General features: G+C 45.1%; 1 protein-coding gene across 7 annotated transcripts in view; it reads left to right on the plus strand.

Moving 5' to 3' along the window:
* Window positions 1-22,349, plus strand: part of HIPK2 (homeodomain interacting protein kinase 2) — a 186,923-nt gene that overhangs the window by 156,040 nt on the left and 8,534 nt on the right. For 5 of the 7 annotated variants that reach the window (XM_059933235.1, XM_059933234.1, XM_059933236.1 and 2 more), the window contains 3 exons: window positions 3,792-3,934; window positions 6,748-6,927; window positions 9,816-10,097. In XM_059933235.1, coding sequence (XP_059789218.1) covers window positions 3,792-3,934; window positions 6,748-6,927; window positions 9,816-10,097 — 605 coding nt within the window. The remainder of the gene's footprint in view (window positions 1-3,791; window positions 3,935-6,747; window positions 6,928-9,815; window positions 10,098-22,349) is intronic. The other 2 variants (XM_059933237.1, XM_059933241.1) reach the window with 1 other exon arrangement.

Here is a 22,349-nt window from a genome sequence, read left to right on the forward strand (position 1 = left end):
TCTGGTTATTTCCAACCATTCTCTCTTGCTGTCTGTGTCAATCTTGCTTGGTGTCTGATATTGTTAATGAATAAGGAAGACTTTTTCATACCACTTTTATGCAGTTGCCACCAACACCTGATCCTGAGTAGGGCCAGCATTTTTATGTATCATCTCCATAAAAAGAGGTAGTAGTTTGGCTGAGAGCATGGGCTGTAGAATTCGACTGCCCGTGTCCAGGTGCCAGCCCCACCACTTACTGGCTGTATGACTTTGGGGAAGTTATTTTTTAATTTAAATTTAATTAATTATTATCATCGATATTGTATGATCTTATTTTCAGCTGAGCCTCATAATATACTATGATTCCATTTCTTTTCCTGTACAACTTGTTTTTCCTGGAATTAATGGTTGTCTCATCTTTTCATTGGGTTAGTTTCCTCTGTGTCTATTATTATAGAGTTACCCCAAACTCTTCCAGAGCTCTAAAAGGCTTGTGTGTTTAATGTGTTGATGTGTTTGAGCATATTGAGAAGTTCAGTGGTTGTTATTTTTCTCTCTTTCTGAAAGCTTTTAAGACTCTCCTTGTCTACAGTGGTCTGAGATTTCATGACTGCATGTTTCCTTGTGAGTCTTTTAGAATACATTGTCCTGGACAACCTATTTGCCCTTTTTACCTGGAGAATTTTCTTTTATTTTTGCCTTTGTTAACTTCTTTCCTTCCATTTTCTGTGTTCCCTCTTTGCGGAATTCTTTTTTTTTTTTTTTTTTTTTTTTTTTAATTTTTTTTTATTTATTTATTTATGGCTGTGTTGGGTCTTCGTTTCTGTGTGAGGGCTTTCTCTAGTTGCGGCAAGCGGGGGTCACTCTTCATCGCGGTGCGCGGGCCTCTCACTATCGCGGCCTCTCTTGTTGCGGAGCACAGGCTCCAGACGCGCAGGCTCAGTAATTGTGGCTCACGGGCCTAGTTGCTCCGCGGCATGTGGGATCTTCCCAGACCAGGGCTCGAACCCGTGTGCCCTGCATTGGCAGGCAGATTCTCAACCACTGCGCCACCAGGGAAGCCCCCTTTGCGGAATTCTTATTAATTAGGTGCTGGTGTTTCTGAAGTGATCTAATGATTTTCTCATTTCCCCCCCCCCACCCTGCCCACCTTTTTGTCTCTATATATTCTATGCTACTTCCTAATATTTTCTCAACTCCATGGAATTGTTAATTTCTCTTGTCATAGTTCTCATTTCCAAGAGTTCTTTCTTGTTCTCTGAATATAGATATATCTTCTTACACATGATCTTGTTTCATGGAGATATAGATTTTTTTTTCTTTTTTTTTTACCTCTATGAGGACATTAATTACATATTTTTTTGAAATTTTCTTCTGATTCCTACACTGTTGTTTCCTCTGAGCTTCATTTTTTTGTTTTAGTCGCTTTCATGTTAGAAGCTTCCTTTAAAATCTGGCGATCCCTGGCTGTTCATTCATATGTAAGACTGGAGCACTAAAATAACTGGAAAGCTTCAGGGGCAGGGCGGTGGACTTCTCCATAGCTGAATGTGGGCTTCTTTATAGGCCAGTAAGGAGTGAGCTCAGCATTTTCATTGGCAGATCCCCTCTCCTCAAACGTATCTACATTTTTTCTCTCTTGGAATAGTCAGTTTCCCTAGAGAGAATCCTCCAGGCTCCTTCTTTGAGACTGGGGGTGCCGGGTAATAATTCTACATACCAGGGATCTGGGGGTGAAGGCATCTCATGGTTTAATATACAGACTTGTCCTTAGATTACTTCAGTCTGTGAACTCAGTAATCGCCCTTCTCTTTAACAGCTTCTAAAATTTTGTTAACTGTTATTGTTACTTCCTGTTCTCTTTGTCCTATGGACCTATATATATTTTTTTCATTCCTTCACTGTCATTTTAGTTGAGCTTAAAGAGGGAGAGCAGTAAATGTATGTTTAATTTACCATATTTCCAGGCAAGCTATTTAACTTCTCTGTGTTTCAGTTTACTCATTTGAGAAAAGGGAGGGGAAAATAGTCCCTACCTCACAAGATTGGTCTTAAGATAAAGTCAGAAAATCTATTTATGGTCTTAGTTCTATGCTTGGCACACAGTATGCATCCAGAAATATCAGCGCTAATCTTATAAATTATAAAGTAGTAATAAATTATAGAAATATCTGATGAAGTGTTGTCTGAAGTGAGTTGAACGTATCAATCAGTGACAGAGGTACAAAAATATCTCTCTTTGAAGTAAAATGTTAATATTCATTTTAGGGAAATAGGGAAAAAATAATGTCCTTAGCTTGATATAAAGATTTATTATTTTAAAATGACATTAGTCAAAACACATGCTTTTTATGAGATCTGAAATAAGTTCCAGGCAAAATCAGTAGAAATCTTACTGCCAGTGAAACTGTTATTCATTGAAGCTTTTGAGCTCATAACTGTTTCAATCAATTAAATTATTTTTCTGCTCACTGCGTTTGAATTCAGTAAACCTGAAATACAGTTAAGTATAGTTAATTGCCTTGGTAGAACTGCTTCCTTCATTTCATCAGCAAACATTTATTAAGCATTTACTGTATTATCTGTGGTCCCTGAGCTTTCTGCCTCTATCAAAAAAGATCAGTAAGCAAACAGGCAATATCTACAAGGTATAAGAGATTTCACTGGGTCTCATCTGCAACAGAGATGACAGGATAGACCAGGTGAACGATCCACTCAGGTCTAAACTGCGGCTATATCATTTTATACACATCACTGTTTATTAAGCCTTGACTCAAATTTGTAATCCATCTCCAGAAGTGCTTGTTTGTACATGTGAGCCAAAACACACATATTAAACACATGCACAGTTTGTGGATCACTACATTATATTAATTCCCCAGTGTCGGTCATCTCCATCCTGATGGAAAGAGAGATATAACTAAGATCCCAAATCTTTAAGTCCTTGACCTGCCCAAGAGGAATTTTACCTTAGTGGTGTTCCTTCAAGTGTCCAACTTTGGACAGCTGTGTTCAGTGTGAATCATTTAATAACCAAAGGCAAGCAGAATAGTGATTGAAGATACAGAGAGCTCAAAACACAATACACGCACATGCACGCACACGTGTAAGTCTGTTCAAGGAGGAATCAAGAAAGTTCGTTTTAGACTTCTTAGAAAAAGCTTAATATTTCCGAAGAATCAAGCTGTGACTTCCTCACTGTCTCATTTTTGCTTTGAGGAAGTCAAGGTAATTCTCAGTTAAGCTTAAGGTCCCAGCTAAGAATTGTACTTCACACTTGTCTGCCCTCAGTTGCAGGCAAGTATCAGATACTTGGTGATCTCAGAATTATGTTAACTTATTCAGAAGATAACACAAGTTGGACCTCTAGACTCTAGCTGATAAACAAAAGGCAAAATATTAAATAAAGGATACTAGACAGAAAACTTCTTGAGGGCAAGAAGTTACCCTTGTATGGCCCAGTTCAACTACCTCAATCTCTTGCACATAATTGTGTGACAGAATAAATCAATGAATGAACTCTTGGAAATTTTAAGCATTGTTCATTAGAGCAAATTTATAAATAAATCATTCTTCAATGTGAATGAACTGCTTCCATACAGTTCTTTGCCCATATACTTATTATCTTCTATTGACGTCCCATGTGCTAATTTTATCTCCCCTGGTTTTTGAGGCCAAAGAGCAGGTCTCCACTTTCACGCCTATCACAGGGTCCAGCACAACCCTGGGCACAGAATAAGTGCTTGACTCATGCAGATTGATTTTGTAACTAACAGACATGGTGATAGCAAACATCCTCTGTCCTACAGCAGGCCTGGCCAAGTGGGACCCAGCAGATCCTGCTTCCCCCGGCTTGGCAGCAGCTGACTGGGGTGGCCACGCACACGTCGGTGCAGCACGCGACTGTGATTCCCGAGACCATGGCCGGCACCCAGCAGTTGGCCGACTGGAGGTAAGCAAGGCAGCAGGCATGTCTGGGATGGGAGGCATGTCTACCACTGACCCAGAGAGCTGCCGGGCTGGCCTGTACCAGAATCCCCTGCTTTTTAAATTAAAAAAGATTATTAGGTGGAATAAGACTACAGTGTAATGAGAGGTTATTTTTAAATAAATGTGTACCAGGACACTAGAAAATCAGCTTCATTACATTATGGTCAGTTGTCGTTTTCAACCCAAAATTCAGTTCCATTATTTGATCACCAGTGTAATTCACCAGACTTGGCTTGGGATGATTTTTTGGTTGTTTCTCAGAATTAAATTCCACTCCCAGAAAACAAAGATTTGTCACCAGTGAAAGGATGCAGAAGAGAGTCCCCGGGGCTCCTATGCAATTCCAGAAAGTGTTCTCGAGGTGTTTTGAGACGCGGGCACACTGGAGTCATAGCAGACCTCCCGGGGGAAGGCTTGACAGAAAGGGCTTTATTTGGGATGATAAACTCTGGTGTGTTTGCTGAGTGTGCCTCCTCAGTTGACAGTCATATCTTCGAGATCCAAGTGCACTTTCTGCAGACCCCAGAGGCATCCAGCTGACGGCCACCAGCATGCCACACCCCCTGCATCTGTTTCCAGAGCCCCCCACCCCATCCCACTCGCCAGCTTCATCACTGACACATTGCTCCGTTGTTTTTATCGCTGCTTTCCACTTTTCCTTGTACCTGCCACCCACCCCATCCCAACACCACGACCATGCCCCCCTGCACCAGTGCAGAGCCAAATGGCAGCCCCCAAGTTGTCCCCAGCTTCCCGTGGCCCTCTGCACTGTCTCTCAGCCCAAACATCAGGGCAGGTCACACCCCTCACCCTCTTGACAGTCTCCATACCAACCATGGAGCCTCCTGACAGCTCCTTTTCTGACCTGAAAGGCTACTGTGAATGAAGAGCTCTGGATAAAAGGTAGAGAGGTAGAGAGACCGGCCCCCAGTCCAGCCTCAACTGCAGCTTCCTCTGTTCTGCCGGTTAATTTTCTAATTACTAATTTACTAATTCTAATTTAATTTAGTAAGAAGAAGAGAGGAACATGGGCTGTTTATCACAGCCCCATTCACTTCCCACTGGCAGCACTCCCCCTACATCTACCCCCACTCATTGGAAGCACTTTCAAACCAGGTAAAACTGGGTTCATGTCTGGCCCTGCATGACCTGGGAAAAGTTACTTAACCTGTATGAGCCTTGGTTCTTCTTCAGTAAAGCGGGGATAATCATGTCTATTCATAGGATTGTTGGGAGGTTTAAATTTAAGATAAAGAAACAAAGCACTTGACTGAATTTAACGTACCATACCAGCGCCTGGTACATGACAGGCAGTAAATAGATCTGTTATCTGCCCTTCCCCCATTCACACTGGTTCATGCTCAGCAAGACCACCTTCCCTCTTCAGCTCATTAGGGACAACCACCAAGGGGAAAGCTGTCTGACCAGTTTTTTTTTTTTCCTCACCCCTTCTTCTCCTAAAAGACCACACATACACTGTACTCCTTCTTTCCTTTGTCTTTCAGCATTTCTAGCTCATTGAATTTCAGCAATACTCACATACTCACTCACTCATGCATATTTTCTTATCCCTCATCCCTCCTCATCTCTTACCTGGTTACCACAGAAGACACCTAAAGCCAACACAGTTTCTTTTCAGTCTCTTCTCCATTTCATGTGTGGTCCAAAGAACATCCGTAATCATAGCTAATAAACAAAAGAGAAGTACCAGTGCTAGACCTGTATCAAAGGAAAAAGAGTGCCATGTCTGTAGATGAAATAGCAACAAAGTAAAGACGCTACAACATCAGTTTCTAAAGTTCATGTAAACGTCCAAAAGACTATCAAAATCTCTACAAAAGTGTCTCCCTGCTTCTTTTTTTCCTATTCATCTTTCTCCCTAAGTTTCAAAGATAAATTTCATAATATTTTAAAAATTCAGATGAATTCTATAGCTTTTCATTTTATTATGTATTAAATGGGTTTTTATGGGCAATTCTCTTAATTTATCACTACTCTTAATATTTCTGTGGGAAAATAAGCCTTTGAGCGCCATACAACCCAGATCCCGTATAACCCATTTTCAGGATAATGGCTGGCAGTATTTCTTATCAACATGTGTCTGACGTTAGTAATTTTCACTTAGTACCAAACGCTATACATGTCTAGTCAACCTTCAGTTAATCTAATTGTTCATTCAGGAAGCGTGTAACTCATTAATCAGCTGCTACACGCCTGAGCGTTGTGCTAGCCGCTGAGAAAATTCTAAAGTGTTAACACTTCCTAACGCCAGAAACATATGGCTCCCAGGCTTCGAAGTTTGTTTTTCACATAAACTATAATATCTTCCCTTATAAAATGGTACTACTAAGATATCCTGCCTCCCTCACAGAGTGGAATCACCCACTGAAGGCACTTTGTAAATTCTAAAATAAAATACACAGCACAGTCACCTGTTCAGGGACTTGAGAAGCTGGAGGGAATATTTATTTTCTCTCCCCAGAACTTTCTCCCCAGAACTTAAGCTGAGTCTGCCTACTTGGCATTCTCCCCGCTTGAAATGCCCTCTTTCTCACTCACCAAGTTGTGTCCCTGCCACTTAAATGTTACTGCACCAGGGAAACTTACCTGTTGAAGTCACCTGGGGTGGCTCCTCCCTTCAACAACTCTCCGAGTAGTGAGAGACCCACCTTTTGGTTTTAGTTTGGCTTTTAATTGGGGAGGGAACTTTATCTTATAAACGAGCTCTGTTTCTATAAAACCAGTAAAGAGCCTGTTCTCCCGTCTTTCTTTTAGGAACACGCATGCTCACGGCAGCCATTACAATCCCATCATGCAGCAGCCGGCGCTATTGACTGGTCATGTGACCCTTCCAGCAGCTCAACCCTTAAATGTGGGCGTGGCCCACGTGATGCGGCAGCAACCTACCAGCACCACCTCCTCCCGGAAGAGTAAGCAGCACCAATCCTCTGCGAGGTAGGTGGTGTAAGAGTCTATCCCTAGAGGAAGGAAAGCTCAAGGAGCTTGGAAGTTAAAGATCTGGATCCCTGGAATGGGACAGGAAGTGGCCGGTAGAATTTGCTAGGCCGTGTGGGGAGCACTAGGGTTTGAAGGAGGCACTCATTCTGAGGTCTGAGTGCTGACCCTGCCAGCACCCAAAGGCTGGGGGCCTGGGACCACAGTGTTCAGTGTCCGGGCCTTGAGCGGTTCTCCACTTCTCTAGCGAACACTCAGGCTGACCTCTGAAGTTGCCTTTTCAAAACCATAATAACTTTATTTAAAAGTAGTAGAGGGAATTCCCTGGCAGTCTGGTGGTTAGGACTTGGTGCTTTCACTGCCGTGGCCGCCCTGTCAATCCCTGGTCCGGGAACTAAGATCCGGCTTGCGGTGCAGACAAAAAAAAAAAGGTAGTACAGAAATGTGCTTTCTTTGAAATCTAATGTCAGAAATTTAACTCATTTAGCTACTTGCTTAAATATAAGCAGTAACTTGGGTTAATCCTAGACACTAACCAGCAGAACAATAATCTTTCCCATTTCCTTTAAATCCACTTTCATCTCCATGAACTCTTAAAAATCAAGATTGACAAAGGCCATGTGCTGTTTAGTTCCATTTATAAGGTATTTTGGAAAAGGTTAAGCTACAGGGACAGAGATCGGATCAGGGCTGCCAGGGGTTAGGGTTGGAGAGGAGAGGATTGACAAGGAACGAGCAGAAGGGAATTTTTCAAGGTGATGACGAAGTTCTATATCTGGATCGTGATGGGGGTTACCTGACTGTACATTTGTCAGAACTCATCAAACATTTCAAAAGGGTGTCTTCCACTGTATGTAAATACCTCAAGAGACCTGACTTTTAAAAAATAAGAGACTTCCAAACAAACGAACAAACAAAAAAATCAAGATCAAGATTGTGTGGATGCATAATTTTTCCTACGTCTCTCTCCAGTGGCACTGGCGGGGAGGTACCTAATTGCTTATTTGGAATAGGCTAATCAAGAGAAGTCTAGTATAGGAAATGTCTAGTGAATTTTGGGTTTCGACTTCCTTGTATAGGAAGGTGCCAGAAATTAGGCCTGCCTTTTTGTATTCTTTTTCATTTGGAAACTAATCCAAGAGCTAACTTCCTTAAGTTGTCATCCTTCTTGAACAAGATTCTTATTTGGATGTTTCTGACAACTTAGGGAAATTCATGTCAGATCGGTGGCAGGCTTCCAGAATGCTTTTGCGTGGCAGCCCTGTGACAGCACACCTGTGTCTCTGTTAGATTGGGTGGCAACAGAAGCCACTGTCTCGATCCTCACGTGCTGTCATGCTCACCCTGGTAGGTGGTCGCCACAACCCTGGTCTGGCCGGGAGGTGGGGTTTAGCCTCCTTGTAGCTCACTTTGGCCAGGTAGGGGCAGGAAGAACCCTTGGCCTCTGACCTGCTGGCAAGTCCCTCTTTCTAGCCTCCTCACCACCCAGCTGCCTTTAGGAAGGCTCATTGCCAATGCATTTCAAGATCAGTATCACTAGAGTGAAAATTATGTGTTTTCCTATTTTTAAGACCAGTGCCTTAGGCATAACAGTTGGGAAGACCAGAAGGCTTTCCCCTGTCAGGTGGTGCAATCAGGCACACTTTTCTTTAACAACACCAAATGGACCATATTTTAACTGCTCGAGTAGTGAAAACATAATCTCAAAATTGTAACATATTAGTAATAACAAATACATAGTTCTATGGTAAATACAGAGAATGGAACAATCTTATCAGTAACACTTCTTATTACGAGCCCCCCAAAAGGAACAAGCAACATATCTGATATCAACTAAATGGAAAATTAAATAGATCTGCCTTTATGGAATTATTTTCATCTGTATTGCCATCCCTTTAGCTAGAAGATGCTAGAATCTCTAAGGACATATAACAGTCTTAAGTTTCATTATAGGCTGGCTTTGGTCTCACTGTACAGATATGACCAAGGTCAGCAAGGGTTGATGGGGAGGGGAAAAGGTAAGGTATTTTTTTCTCTAAAGTTACCAGAAACTACGTTGGCTGATTTGATAAGTAATTTTGAGTTGATCAAAATCAAGATTAAAAGGTCCCTTTTTAAGCATACCTTTTCCTCTTGCATTTTTCCTGATTTTTCATTGCAATTGAAACAGACTGATAAGCGTCCTGTGATGCCCATGTGTCAAAATCCAAAAAAAATCATTTTTTGAAAAATTATACCCACACAGATACTTTTATGATCATGTCCATAAAAGGAGGAAGAAGGGAAAGCTAAACTTTAACATCAGATCCTTTAGATCCAGGAACTCTTAGGAAGTGAGTGTTTTAGTTTAATCAGTGGTAAACCAGCCATTAGCAAGGAAACTAAAGCTTTCTGTGCAGATACCTTTTCTTCCACCTCTAAAACAAGAGCTAAGTACATTGGAGAGGGTGACCAGATTGAGCTTAGGAAGTTGGGCCTCGACCCTGAAGACAGGGGGCTGCACTGGGGCAGACACCCCTGAAATCCTGGGCGTTACATCTGCCCCCACAAGACCAGCCCAGTCCTGGGTCACAGCCCTGTGCCCTCTCCGGAGAGCCCTGACTACTCCCTTTGTCCCGCTGGGGGTGGGTGCACGGAACCAGGCCAGAGCCCAGAGAAGACCAGGCTGCTGCGCCCCGCCCCCCCCCCCCCACCCCGTGTCGCAGCTAACTGAGAGAGAGAGCTCCACAGGCAGCCGCTTCTGCAGTCACATTAAGTCTGAGTGCCCTGGCCCTCTACCTGTTTTACGGAGACTTGGGCAGAGCTGGTGTTTCTAGACAGTTGAGCTCCTCGGAAGGAGCTGCCGGGTCTGAGCCTCTCCGTGAGCGTGCGTGGCTTTGTCGTTCCAGAAACGTCTCCACCTGTGAGGTGTCCTCCTCTCAGGCCGTCAGCTCCCCGCAGCGGTCCAAGCGTGTCAAGGAGAACACGCCTCCGCGCTGTGCCCTGGTGCACAGCAGCCCGGCCTGCAGCTCCTCAGTCACGTGCGGCTGGGGTGACGGGGCCTCCAGCACCACCAGGGAGCGGCAGCGGCAGACGATCGTCATTCCTGACACCCCCAGCCCCACGGTCAGCGTCATCACCATCAGCAGCGACACGGATGAGGAGGAGGAGCAGAAGCATGCCCCCGCCAGGTGAGGCTGTGCCACCTTCAGACTCCCGGACGGAGCGGAGTTGCGTTTCCGTCTCGCACAGAGACAGTTACGGTGGATCTGGACCACCTTCCATCGTCCAGCGTGATGACCCCTCTCTCCCGGCCCCTGAATTTTGGCTTTGCCGTGTCCTGGAGCCCTAAGGTGATTTCAAGGGAATGTCAAAGAGATTTTCCATAATTGTTGAAAGCCGAAATAATTTTGGGTCACTTTGGTCTTAAAAAATAGTTACAGGCCCTTTACATTTGGGGGACGTGAGACGATAAAAATCAGGCACACGGTGCCAGTGTATTTCAACCCTCATACGCTTAAAAATCTCTGCCTCGGGCTATTGAATTTATTCCTAGTTGGTCAGGCTATTTCTCTAACACTGCCTTGGCTCTCTCAGAATTTGAGGTAATTGTCCAATTAATCAGAAAGTTTCCTGTGTCTGATTAACCCGGTCTATCAAACTGCCAGTTGGCTCTTCACCCAGAGAGCATTACTGTTTATTCCAAAGTAGTAAGAACTCATTTTAGTCTCTGTACGCTTCCTGGGGAGGGAAGAAATATTTATTATATTTGCGAGACTGTTCACCCTAGTGCCAGAGCCTCTTGTCTACACTTTCCAGCCAGACTGCAACGGAGTGCGGTGTGAGCTTGGGCTGTCTGATGGTCCCTTGGAACTTGCCCCTCTGAACAGTCGGTCCCCTGGCCTTCAGCACCCCCAGGCCTCGGGACCTTGTAGATCCAAAGTCTCACAGTCCCAACCTGCTGGCTCCTCCCTTTGGGACCCAGGACCTGGGAAGGGAGGCCTGCCCCACGCTGCCAGTCAGCGCACATCCCATGACCTGATGTGAAGCTTAACATTCACAGTTAGGCCCAAATTACTAATTCCTGATTGGATACAATGTCCCTGATTATAATCACACATCCTTGTGATTAGATAATAAATTCCTACACTTAAAATCATTACAAGATATGCAGATAGACTGATTCAAACATTCTCACTACAGCTATTTCTTCCTGGACGGGGCACCCCCTTCCCATCTTTATAATGAACTCAGCGTCTTATCTTCTCATGATAGGGCTAGTGTATCTCTCATTCCAGTGTCCTCTTTAATGGCCCAGCCTAGTCTTCAGTGTGTCTCAGAGAAGCATATCATGGAGTATTTCTGGTCCTAGCATTGGGTCAGGCGCTAGAGGGACCACGGGGCTGGGGGGATGGGGCTCAGTGCTTCATTCCCAGGCTGCCTGTTCCAGAACTGGGCTCAGTTTCCTTTTGGAGAACAGTCCCAAGTTGAGTCAATACCCCGTCCTGCCCAGTGCCTCGTGCCTCGCAGGCCCTTCCCAAAGAGAAAGGCTCCTCACGGCTCCGGCCCGGCCCCTGGCCTGGAGTAGCTTGTGCACACATTTGTAGCATCAGGCACGAGAAGGACCAGCAACCTCACACAGCCCTTTGCCACAAGTGGAAAAAGGCGATTTTAAAATCTGACAATTGACTAGATTGGAATATCATTTTGACATTTGAATTGACACAGAATCTCGACCTGTGTGCTCAGGAGAGAACTGAATAGTAGGTCTGAGGAGAAGGAGAATGAGAGAGCCATCTCTCTACCTGTCAAGGCCGCTGCCGGGGCTGTGAGCGCAAAGCGAGCCAAAGCACAGGCTACTTCCGCAGCAGCTCGGAGGCCCAGAAAGAAGAGAACTGCAGTACTTGACAGCATGTGAGGACCCTGGTGACTTCACAGATGAGTCAAGACTTAGGGGAGGGCAGGGAGGGAGCTGACTGGCAGGTGCGTGTGTAAGCGACAACCACAGACAGCGACAGGGGGCTGCTGAGTACCAGAGCTTCATACAGTGGAAAAATGCAGGGGACAGCCCGCCTGCCCAGGGGAACGAAACGCACCAGAGAGGTTCCGCCAAATGGGGGAAGCTGCAGGCTGAGGCCAGCACGTAATCGAGACGGGTGTCAGCTGTGCACAGGTGTGACGGGAGGCGCGCAGAATGAGATGATAGTGTTTTCTGGAGGGATCAAATGACTGTTGCCTTAAAGGAATGTTTTAGGACCCAGGAAGACAGGAAGGTGTATTTGAGTCTGAGGAGGATCAAACAGAAACCAGTAGCTATTTTATTCATAGCGAAACCACCGTGTAATGTGGCCACGTTAATGTGACTGCATTTTGTAATGAGAAAAAAAACGGGGAAATACGATTACTCGTTCTTAGATATCAGAATTTTTATTTATTTATTTATTTATTTATTTTTGGCTGTGTTGGGTCTTCGTTTCTGTGCGAGGGCTTTCTCTAGTTGTGACAAGTGGGGGCCACTCTTCATCACGGTGCGCGGGCCTCTCACTGTCGCGGCCTCTCTTGTTGCGGAGCACAGGCTCCAGATGCGCAGGCTCAGCAGTTGTGGCTCACGGGCCCAGTTGCTCCGCGGCATGTGGTATCTTCCCAGACCAGGGCTCGAACCCGTGTCCCCTGCATTAGCAGGCAGATTCTTAACTACTGCGCCACCAGGGAAGCCCTAGATATCAGAATTATGGCAAAATTTAACACAGTAAATATTTATTGGCCCCACTGGTAAGATATTACGCTCGGAACCACAGGTGCTACATAAATAAGGTAGACAGCCTCTGTCCTCAGGAGGTTTGCAGGGTAATAAGCCAGGTAAGACGTGTGCAAATCATCATAACACAAAACAGAATATCAGCCCCCTAAAAACTAGCAGAAGACTGTGGGGATTCAAAGGGGAAATAGCTTGAGGAAGTAGCAGGGGAGAGGAGGCTTTTCAAGGTCAAAGGTCCTGATGGGTGTGGACAGTGGGTAGAGGAGGTGAGACTGCAAATTCCATCGAGATAGGTGGCGGGCGGAGCCTCAGAGGTGGGCAGAGGGGATCAAGAGCACGTGGGGCCACTGATCAGAGAGAAAGCAGGAGACAAGGAAAAAAGGGATTTCAGATTGGAAAGGGAGATCTGAGGGTCTCCCCTTAGGTGGGCGTGGCCAGCTTTGCGAGGAGGTGCTGAGGAGCTGGTGGGAAAGCATCAGTCCTGGGAAAACAAGGACGTGCCCCCAGGTGCAGCCCACGGGGGAGCCTCCCAGCGGCCCTCCAGCTGGAAGCTTCTCTACCTGTCAGTGCTCCAGCGTGAACCGTGGAGACTTCCCTCCTAGACCCTGACCGTTCTCGTTCCCAAACCTGATTTCTCCCAGCCGTGAGCATGGTGATTCTGATCTTCCGTGTTCCTGACCTCATTTCCTATTTGCGGCTCACCCCCAGTGCTAGCCCTGTAACCCTGCCTGAAATGCCGATCACCCCCCCTCACGTGACTCAGCCTCAACACAGCAGCCAGAGAGCGGGGTGGGGGGCGATGATGCTCACAGGGATGGTGAGCGCCGACCACATGGTGGCGTGAGACAGATAATGGTAAATCCACCTTTTTTAGGACTAAGCTTGTCACTAAATCTCCAGGACCAGCTGATAATTGCCTGGAATTTTCAGAAGAATGCCAAAGCAAAGTTATCATTCCCGACCCCCAGTGTGTGGCACTGTTCATTGCCAGATTAGATGGATAGTCAGCAATTCCTCCTTGTAAGGAGGACTCCAGAGCGTGAGGGGCAGGCTGGGGGCGAGTGAAGTAGAGAGGAGGGGAGTCATAACAGACATTCCCCAGGTGTTCTCACCTGCACTTTCTGTGCATCATTCGATGGAATATACAAGGCCAGTAGTTGTAGTCCCATTTGATAGATGAGGAAACTGAGGCCCGAGAAAGGTAAGTGACTCACCCAGATTCACAAAGGTTCTAAGTAGCAGAATTAGGATTCAGGTTCTGTGACATTGAGGAAATGGCAGTCTTAATTACTGGCAAAAATAATTGATTTCTCTTCAGTCATTAATTCAACACATTATAAATTGTGTCCTGTGCTTCCTCTGACCACCACCATGCCCACATGCATGGTCACACCCACTGTGTGCAGGGCACCAGGCCAGGGCAGTGGGAGAGTCCAGGCTATGTTCACTGAGCCCTGACTGGGGCCAGGCGTCGATTGGTCAGAGTGCTGGGGCTCTAGCAGCAGGCAGGGCAGAAGTCAGCTCTTCTCATTCTTTAAGAAGATTTGAAAAAGTGAGGAGGCCAAGAAAGACCCAGCAGCCTCCTCTTTCTCGATGTTGGACGAGGGGGCTCTGTGGTCATGGCTAGAGAATTTGCCTAAAGATAGCAAACAGATATTTTTCTGGGTCCCCCAGGATTAGGAAGTAGAACCAGTCTTATTTTAAATATATATAAATGATTTTGATTAGAGGAACATTTGACTGTCCACACGTGCTGAATAAGCTATCTTTTCTCCCTTGAACTTTCCTTGGAGAAAGCTTATGGGTGCACGTCTTATTGTTCAGACCCTTCTGCCAACCTTGCCTTGTGCTGAAACTGTCTTTTAGAGGCCATGAGGCTGCATCATACAGTCTTCCAAAGTGTGTGACCAGAGTGGCTCATTTCAGCTGATCAATTAGAAATCATTTTGCCCGGTCTCCATTATTCATTCATTTATCTGTTCATTCAGTTATCTGACTATTTCTGGTAGATGGGGTTCATTTACTTCGGTCATCAGGGCACTGCTATATTCTGCATCACTTTGGGAGTGTGTTACAGCTAATGTGACCAAAATGTGAACTTCAGTAGAAGATTGATTCATCAGGATCACTAAGTATTTTAAACAGGGATCACTCTGAAAATGTTTATGAAAAAAAAAATGTGACCCCAAATGTTCTTCTTTACACTAAATTGAAAATCTAGAGAAATTACTATAGAAAAGGCACAGTCAGGAAGCTGATGGACTGCTGCTCAAAAGACAGCCTGAAAAATTAACATCCACTTAACAGGGGAAAAGCGCACACACCCACTTAGGCCAGCATTGTGCTGTGCTAGTGGCATCAGAGTCAAGCTCGAGGGAAGAAGCAAAGGACCCAACTCACAGTGCCATTTGGAAGGCTTGTTGCTTCGCGGTGTTAAGTTACACCCCACAGATGAACAGAGGATGTTTTGTCCAGGGAACTCTACTGCATCTTCATTACAGGGTTGCGTTCAAAACGCCCCAGTGGGGGGCTTCCCTGGTGACTCAGTGGTTAAGAATCCGTCTGCCAATGCAGGGGACATGCGTTCGAGCCTTGGTCCGGGAAGATCCCACATGCCCCGGAGCAACTAAGCCCGTGCGCCACAACTACTGAGCCTGTGCTCTAGAGCCCGTGAACCACAACTACTGAGCCCACGTGCCACAACTACTGAAGCCTGCTCGCCTAGAGCCCGTGCTCCGCAACAAGAGAAGCCACTGCAATGAGAAGCCCACACACTGCCACGAAGAGTAGCCCCCGCTCGCCGTAACTAGAGAAAGCCTGCGCGCAGCAACGAAGACCCAACACAGCCAAAAATAAATAAATCAATCAATAAATAAATCTATTTAAAAAAAAAAAAACACCCCAGTGGTTAAGGGGCTGCATTTTATGAAAAGGCTTTGTTTTGAAGAGGAGACACTGCACCAGACTGTCCCCAGCCACCTGTCCTAACACTGCCACACGTTACAAAGCTTTCACAGACGTGTAGCGACTTCCTGGTGTCCTCCCTGCCTTCTGCAGGGCAGAGGGAGGAGGGCGGAAGCGGGTTGGGAAGCACAGGGCAGAGCCATGCCCAGCGGATGGACCCAGCGTGGTCAGGAGAGACTCGCAGGAGGTGGAGGGAGAGTGAACACCTGCTGCTGTGCGTGATGCGTGAGGACTGGGGCCAGCCTTGGCTCCTTCTAGGCCCTGTTTCAGATTTCTCCAGAAGGTAGTCATGTAAAAAGTGACCGTAGTGGTGACATGGATGTGTGTGTGTGTATGTTGAGAGACATACACATAGATATAAACATGTGGATAATGTAACGCGAATGTAATGTATGCACCAAATTTAAAATGTAGATTTTTTTGGTTCTCACTAAGGACTTTAAATTGGAAGCCACATGATACATTGGAAGGAGCACACTGGCCTGGTGGCATCGTCACCCGGCCCCTCTTTTCACATGAAGGGCTGGTTAAAAGCAGTCGGCCTTGTATTTATTTCCAGCTGGGTGGAGAGGGAGTGGGCACAGCATAGCGAGCCGTGCGCACGCCTGTGCAGGTGGCCGGGTCGGCAGCTGTCACCTCCATCAGCTGGGACAGCTGTCCATGCGAACAACGCCGTGACCCATGCTTGGAGGAGACCACCGTCACCAACTGTGCCCCTGGTGGAACCAGCAGGAGCAGTCTCAGTTGCCTTATGTTCTCAGTCTCGTGGGTAGCAGGGGGCTGTGTAGCTAGTGATTAAAAGGGAGTGCAGGCTCTGGACAACCCAACAGTGAAAAAAATAACAGCCTAATTTAAAAGTGGGCTAAGGACTTGGACTGACGTTTCTTAAAAGAAGACACGTACGGGGCCAACAGCCATATGAAAACTGCTCAGCGTTACTCGTGATAAGGGAAATGCAAACCCAAACCATGATGAGATATCACCTCACACCTGTCGGGATGGCTATTATCAAAAAGAAAAGATAACGAGTGTTGACGAGGAGGATGTGGAGACACTGGAACTCTTGTGCACTGTTGGTGGGAATATGAATTGGTGCAGCCGCTATGGAAAACAGTATGGAAGTGCCTCAAAAAAATTAAAAATAGAGCTGCCATATGATCTAGCAGTCCCACTTCTGAGTATTTATCCAAAAGAATGGAAATCAGGACCTCAAAGAGATAGCCACTCCCATGTTGATTGCAGCATTAGTCACAATAGCCGAGATGTGGAAACAACCTAAGTGTCCATCAGATGAATGGGCAGATGAATGGGTAAAGAAAATGTGGCGTGTGCATACAGTGGAATTCTGTTCAGCCTTAAAAAGAAGGAAATTGTGCAATATGCAAAAAACCTCTTACGTGAGCTATCTAAAAGAGTCAAATTCACAGAATCAAAGAGTGGAATGTCGGTTGCCAGGGACTGTGGGTAGGGGGAAATGGGGAGTCACTGATCAACAGGCATACACTTCAGTTGAGATGAATAAGCTCTCCAGATCTGTACAGCGTCACAGCCATAGTCATCGCTACTGTATTGTATACTTAGAATTTTAAGAAGGTAGATCTCATGTTGCATATTCTTACCACAATAAAATAAAATTTTTTAAAATAAATAAACTAAGACCACACTTAGTCACAAATAGAAAAAGAAGAAGAATGCTAGCTCTTGGTTCCAGCCTGACTTTGCCCCTAACCAGCTGTGTGACCTTGAACAACCAAGTGACCTAAGCTCTCCACATCTGAAGTTTGTTGTTCTTAAAATGAAAGTTGTAATATTCTTCACCTTGTAGTTTTGCTGTGAGGATTAGAGGGGATAAAACATGCAGAGGACTTTGAACAATAGTTGTGCATTCAGTAAACGTTTCCTGTATTTAGTAATCAATGCCATAGTAACAGAAGAGCAGTATTTTTTACATATAGCATTGATTATGGCATCAGAGGCATGAAATCAGTCATGGAAAGTTCATTGGTGGAGATGAGTTTTGACTCAGGTCTTGGAGGACGGAATTGACGGTGATTGGCAAATGGAAATCAGAAGCACATTCCGGTTAGGGTCCTGCAGAGAAGGGGTCACAGATTTGTGTCTGATCCTCCAGCAATGTTTTCTCCTTTGGGGCTGACTTCTTTACTTAGCTCCTTATTTCTTTTCATCATTTTAAAATGATGAAAATCATCTATTGCCATGACAGCACAAGGCAGTCATGAACTCTGGCAGCTTTGTTTTTTATTTGGAAGTGATGTTCTGTTGAGACCACTTAAGCAAGCATCTCTCATTCTTCTGCTATCACTGTCTCTCACTTCCATTACCAGTTCATAATGGGATTGATAAGCTATCAATGATAATTAGACACTACAGTGGGATGAAGCCCAGTAGAATAGACACGTAGGAGCCAAAAGAACCCATAGTAGTAATGTCAAATGTGTGTTCATTTTTTTTAATATAATTTTTAAGTGATTAGCTTTTTTTTTTTTTTTTAATTTATTTTTAGCTATGTTGGGTCTTCGTTGCTGCACGCGGGCTTTCTCTATTTGTGGCGAGCGGGGGCTACTCTTCCTTGTGGTGCGCAGGCTTCTCATTGTGGTGGCTTCTCTTATTGCGGAGCACGGGCTCTAGGCGCAGGGGCTTCAGTAGTTGTGGCTCGTGGGCTCTAGAGCGCAGGCGCAGTAGTTGTGGTGCACAGGCTTAGTTGGTCCGCGGCATGTGGGATCTTCCTGAACCAGGAATCGAACCCCTATCCCCTGCATTGGCAGGTGGATTCTTAACCACTGTGCCACCAGGGAAGCCCGTGTGCTCATTTTTAAACTGACTCATTTAACAGTTTCTCATTTGTTCTCTAATCTGCATAGTACATCAGGTAGAGCACAGAGATTTCTAACAATAGAAGAGATTAAAAACAGAGCTATCAAATTAATTCACCTTTTCCAAACCTGTCACATGTAAATCCAAAGAGGTAGATAAATCAGCATTAGACTGTGTTGTACCTATCTGCTCCTTGGGCATGGGGACTGCCAGATCAGAAAAAAGGGATGGGACCCATGAAGAGTTCGGAGAGGTTTTCTCCCACACTCCTTGGTATAGATGACAAGATACTGACATGCAGAATTCCTCAACATTTCTGTCGGGAGATGGCCCTCAATTCTGAGGGGTCATCTAGAGCAAGCTGTCAGTTGTTACAAGATTTTTGCCAGAAAGCCTTCCTTCAGTGACAAGAAGCTCACTGATTCATTAAGCGGCCCATTGTATGTTCAGATAATTCCAGTTGTCAGAGAATTTGTACTCGTATTGAGCTGAAGCTTCTCCACAATTTCTAAAATTGAGTGAAGAATTCCAAATATGTCCAACTTGAATTTTATTGCAGCTTGGCCAGACTTAGTGGTGTGTGTGTGGGTGTATGTGTGTGTTTAATTTGCTCATTTTCTAAACTATTCAGAACCTAAGGAGGATATATAGTCAGCAGGAATTGTCTGGGTCTGGGTCTACATATAAGGTACACTTACTAAAAGGATTTATTTTCTCTCCAAATTAGGAGTAAAGCGAATCCTATTTTAAGTGTCTTTAATAATAAATCTTTAAGGGACCATCACAATGGCTCCTTTAAGGCCACTCTCCCTAACGGATGTCATAGCAGGTTAGAGCTGGAGGGACATCCAGGGTCACCCCAATATCCAGGCCACCGCCCGAGGTCACACCAATAAATGGACAGCCGCGCCAGGACTAGAGCACAAGCTCCCAGGACACATTTGGGAGCAGCCAGCCTCTGTTCTTCGCGTGGGGTCTGCCACCCACAGACCACGCGTCTGCAGCAGAACATTTCTGCGTTTTGTGCGATGACCAGATGAGTCACTGTGTGTGTGTGTGTGTGTGTGTGTGTGTGTGTGTGTGTCATTTCATCAGGCAGAACTGGCTGTGACCGAAGCTGAGCGTGAAGGGCAGGACACTCGGAGCTGCATGCTCATGGCCTCCCGGCGCTGACCCTGGTCCTGGGAGCGTTTTGTGATGGTGCCGGGGGTGGAGGTGGAGGGCTGGGCGTTCCTTTAACACGACAGACTGCTTGCAAACCAGCCCCGCCCCCCCACAGAAAGCAGCTGCAGGTTTCGCCTGTCTGTGTTTTTTTAAGGCAGCTCTCCTTCCTCCCAGGGCTCCTCCCAGTTCCACAGCTTTCCACAGCTCTTGCTGCCCTTGGGTCCCTTGTCCCTACTTTCCAGGCATGGGGACCTTTCCCTGGCGCCCCACTTTCTAGTTCTTCTGCCAGATCTCAGTCGTCCCCTCCCCGCTGATCCTATTTGCTTCCTTTTATATATATATATATATATATATATATATATATATATATAAAAATTTATTTATTTTTGGCTGTGTTGGGTCTTCATTGCTGTGCATGGTCTTTCTCTAACTGTGGCGAGCGGGGGCTACTCTTCATTGTGGTGCACGGGCTCCTCATTGTGGTGGCTTTTCTTGTTGCAGAGCGTGGGCTCTATGCACGCGGGCTTCAGTAGTTGTGGCACGTGGGCTCAGTAGTTGTGGCTCACGGGCTTAGTAATTGTGGCTCGCGGGCCCTAGAGCCACGGGCTTCAGTAGTTGCAGCACACAGTCTCAGTAGTTGCGGCTCGCGGGCTCTAGGGCACAGGCTCAGTAGTTGTGGCGCACGGGCTTAGCTGCTCTGCGGCATGTGGGATCTTCCCAGACCAGGGCTCGAACCCATGTCCCCTGCATTGGCAGGCGGATTCTCAACCACTGCGCCACCAGGGAAGCCTGCTTTCTTGTTTCTGAATAAGCATATGGACTTTTTAAAACTTGAGATAGAATTTGCTTGCCATACAGTTCACCCATTTAAAGTGTACAATTAAATGGTTTTTGGCCTATTACATTAATTTTTTAAGTTGTCGTACTACATATATAATAAAATTTGCCATTTTAACCATTTTTAAGTGTACAATTCAGTGACATTAAATACATTCACAGTGCGTGCAGCCATCACCACTATTTCCAAAACTTTTCATTCACCTCAAACAGAAACTCTGTACCCATTAAGCAGTAACTCCCCAAACTCCTCTTCCCTCAGCCCCTGGTAACCTCTAATCTACGTCTGTCTCTATGAGTTTGCCTATTCTAGGAACCTCATATAAGTGGAATCACACAGTACCTGTCCTTTTGTGTCTGGCTTATTTCACTTAGCGTAATGTTTTCAAGGCTCATCCGTATTGTAGCATGTATCAGAACTTTATTCGTTTTTATAGCTGAATAATATTCCATTGTGTGGATATATCACATTTTGTTTATCCATTGACCAGTTGATGGGCACTGAGGTTATTTCCACTTTTTGGCTATTGTGAATAACGCTGCAGTGAACGTTAGCATACAAGTATCTGTTCGTTTCTGCTTTCAGTTCCTTTTCGTACTTAACCTAGAGCAGAATTGCTGGGTCATACGGTAACCATTTACCTCAAACTATGTTTGAGCAACAAGCATGTGGGCTTTTTGCATTTAAACCGTTATAAGTAGGAAGTGTAGTTCTTTATTGATTAAGATATATCCATTTTATCAAAGTTAGCATGAAGAACTATAAATATATGCAGTCAGTTCATTCCTCACCTTCTTTTGAGTTCTTAATTATCATCTGCACAGCTCATTTGACAGTTCATCGTGGAAGTCTTTATGACATCCCTTCTCTTTAACTGATTATTTTAAAGCTTTTACTGTTTAACTTGTCATGTTTTTATACAGCCCCCACTGAGATGTTAATCTCCTCCAAGAGCGGAGACATGTATTATATTTCTTTATACAGAAATTCCCTGTAGCACCTAGCATAGATCTCTAAGATACCTAACTGATGAGTTTTAACTTCTTTCATATCAATCTCTGGTTTATTCCTAGACTAGAAACTTTTCCAGCAAGTATGTACCTTCATAGAATTCATTTTGCCTAGAGATGTTTTTTGCAAACCTGTTTTCACCTGTTTTAAAATGAAGTAACACTCATCATAATAATAATGATAGAAGCTAGCTTTTTTTTTAAATTGGAGTATAGTTGCTTTACAATGTTGTGTTAGTTTCTGCCACACAGCGAAGTGAATCAGCCATATGCATACATACATCCCCTCCCTCTTGGACCTCCCTCCCGCCCCTACCCGCCCCCCCCCACCATCCCACCCAACTAGGCCATCACAGAGCACCAGACTGATCTCCCTGTGCTATACGGCAGGTTCCCACTAGCTATCTGTTTTACACACGGTAGTGTATTTATGTCAAACCTAATCTCCCAATTCATCCCACCCTCCCCTCCCCGCCGTGTCCACACGTCTGTTCCCTATGTCTGCCTTTCTATTCCTGCCCTGCAAATAGGTTCATCTATACTGTTTTTCTAGATTCCACATATATGCATTAATATACGATACTTGTTTTTCTCTTTCTGACTTACTTACTTTACTCTGTATGACAGATTCTAGGTCCATCCACATCTCTACAGATGACCCAATTTCATTTCTTTTTATGGCTGAGTGATATTCCATTATATATATGTACCACATCTTCTTTATCCATTCATCTAGAAGCTAGTTTTTATAGTATACTTAACTGTGTGTCGTGCACCATCCAAAGCACTTTCCATGTATTTTCTCACTTCTCAAAACAAGCCTGTAACATAGGTACTATTAATATACATCTTACTGGTAAGGAGACTGAATCGC

This window comes from Balaenoptera ricei, chromosome 9 (genome assembly GCF_028023285.1).
Source record: "Balaenoptera ricei isolate mBalRic1 chromosome 9, mBalRic1.hap2, whole genome shotgun sequence".
Taxonomy (NCBI): domain Eukaryota; kingdom Metazoa; phylum Chordata; class Mammalia; order Artiodactyla; family Balaenopteridae; genus Balaenoptera; species Balaenoptera ricei.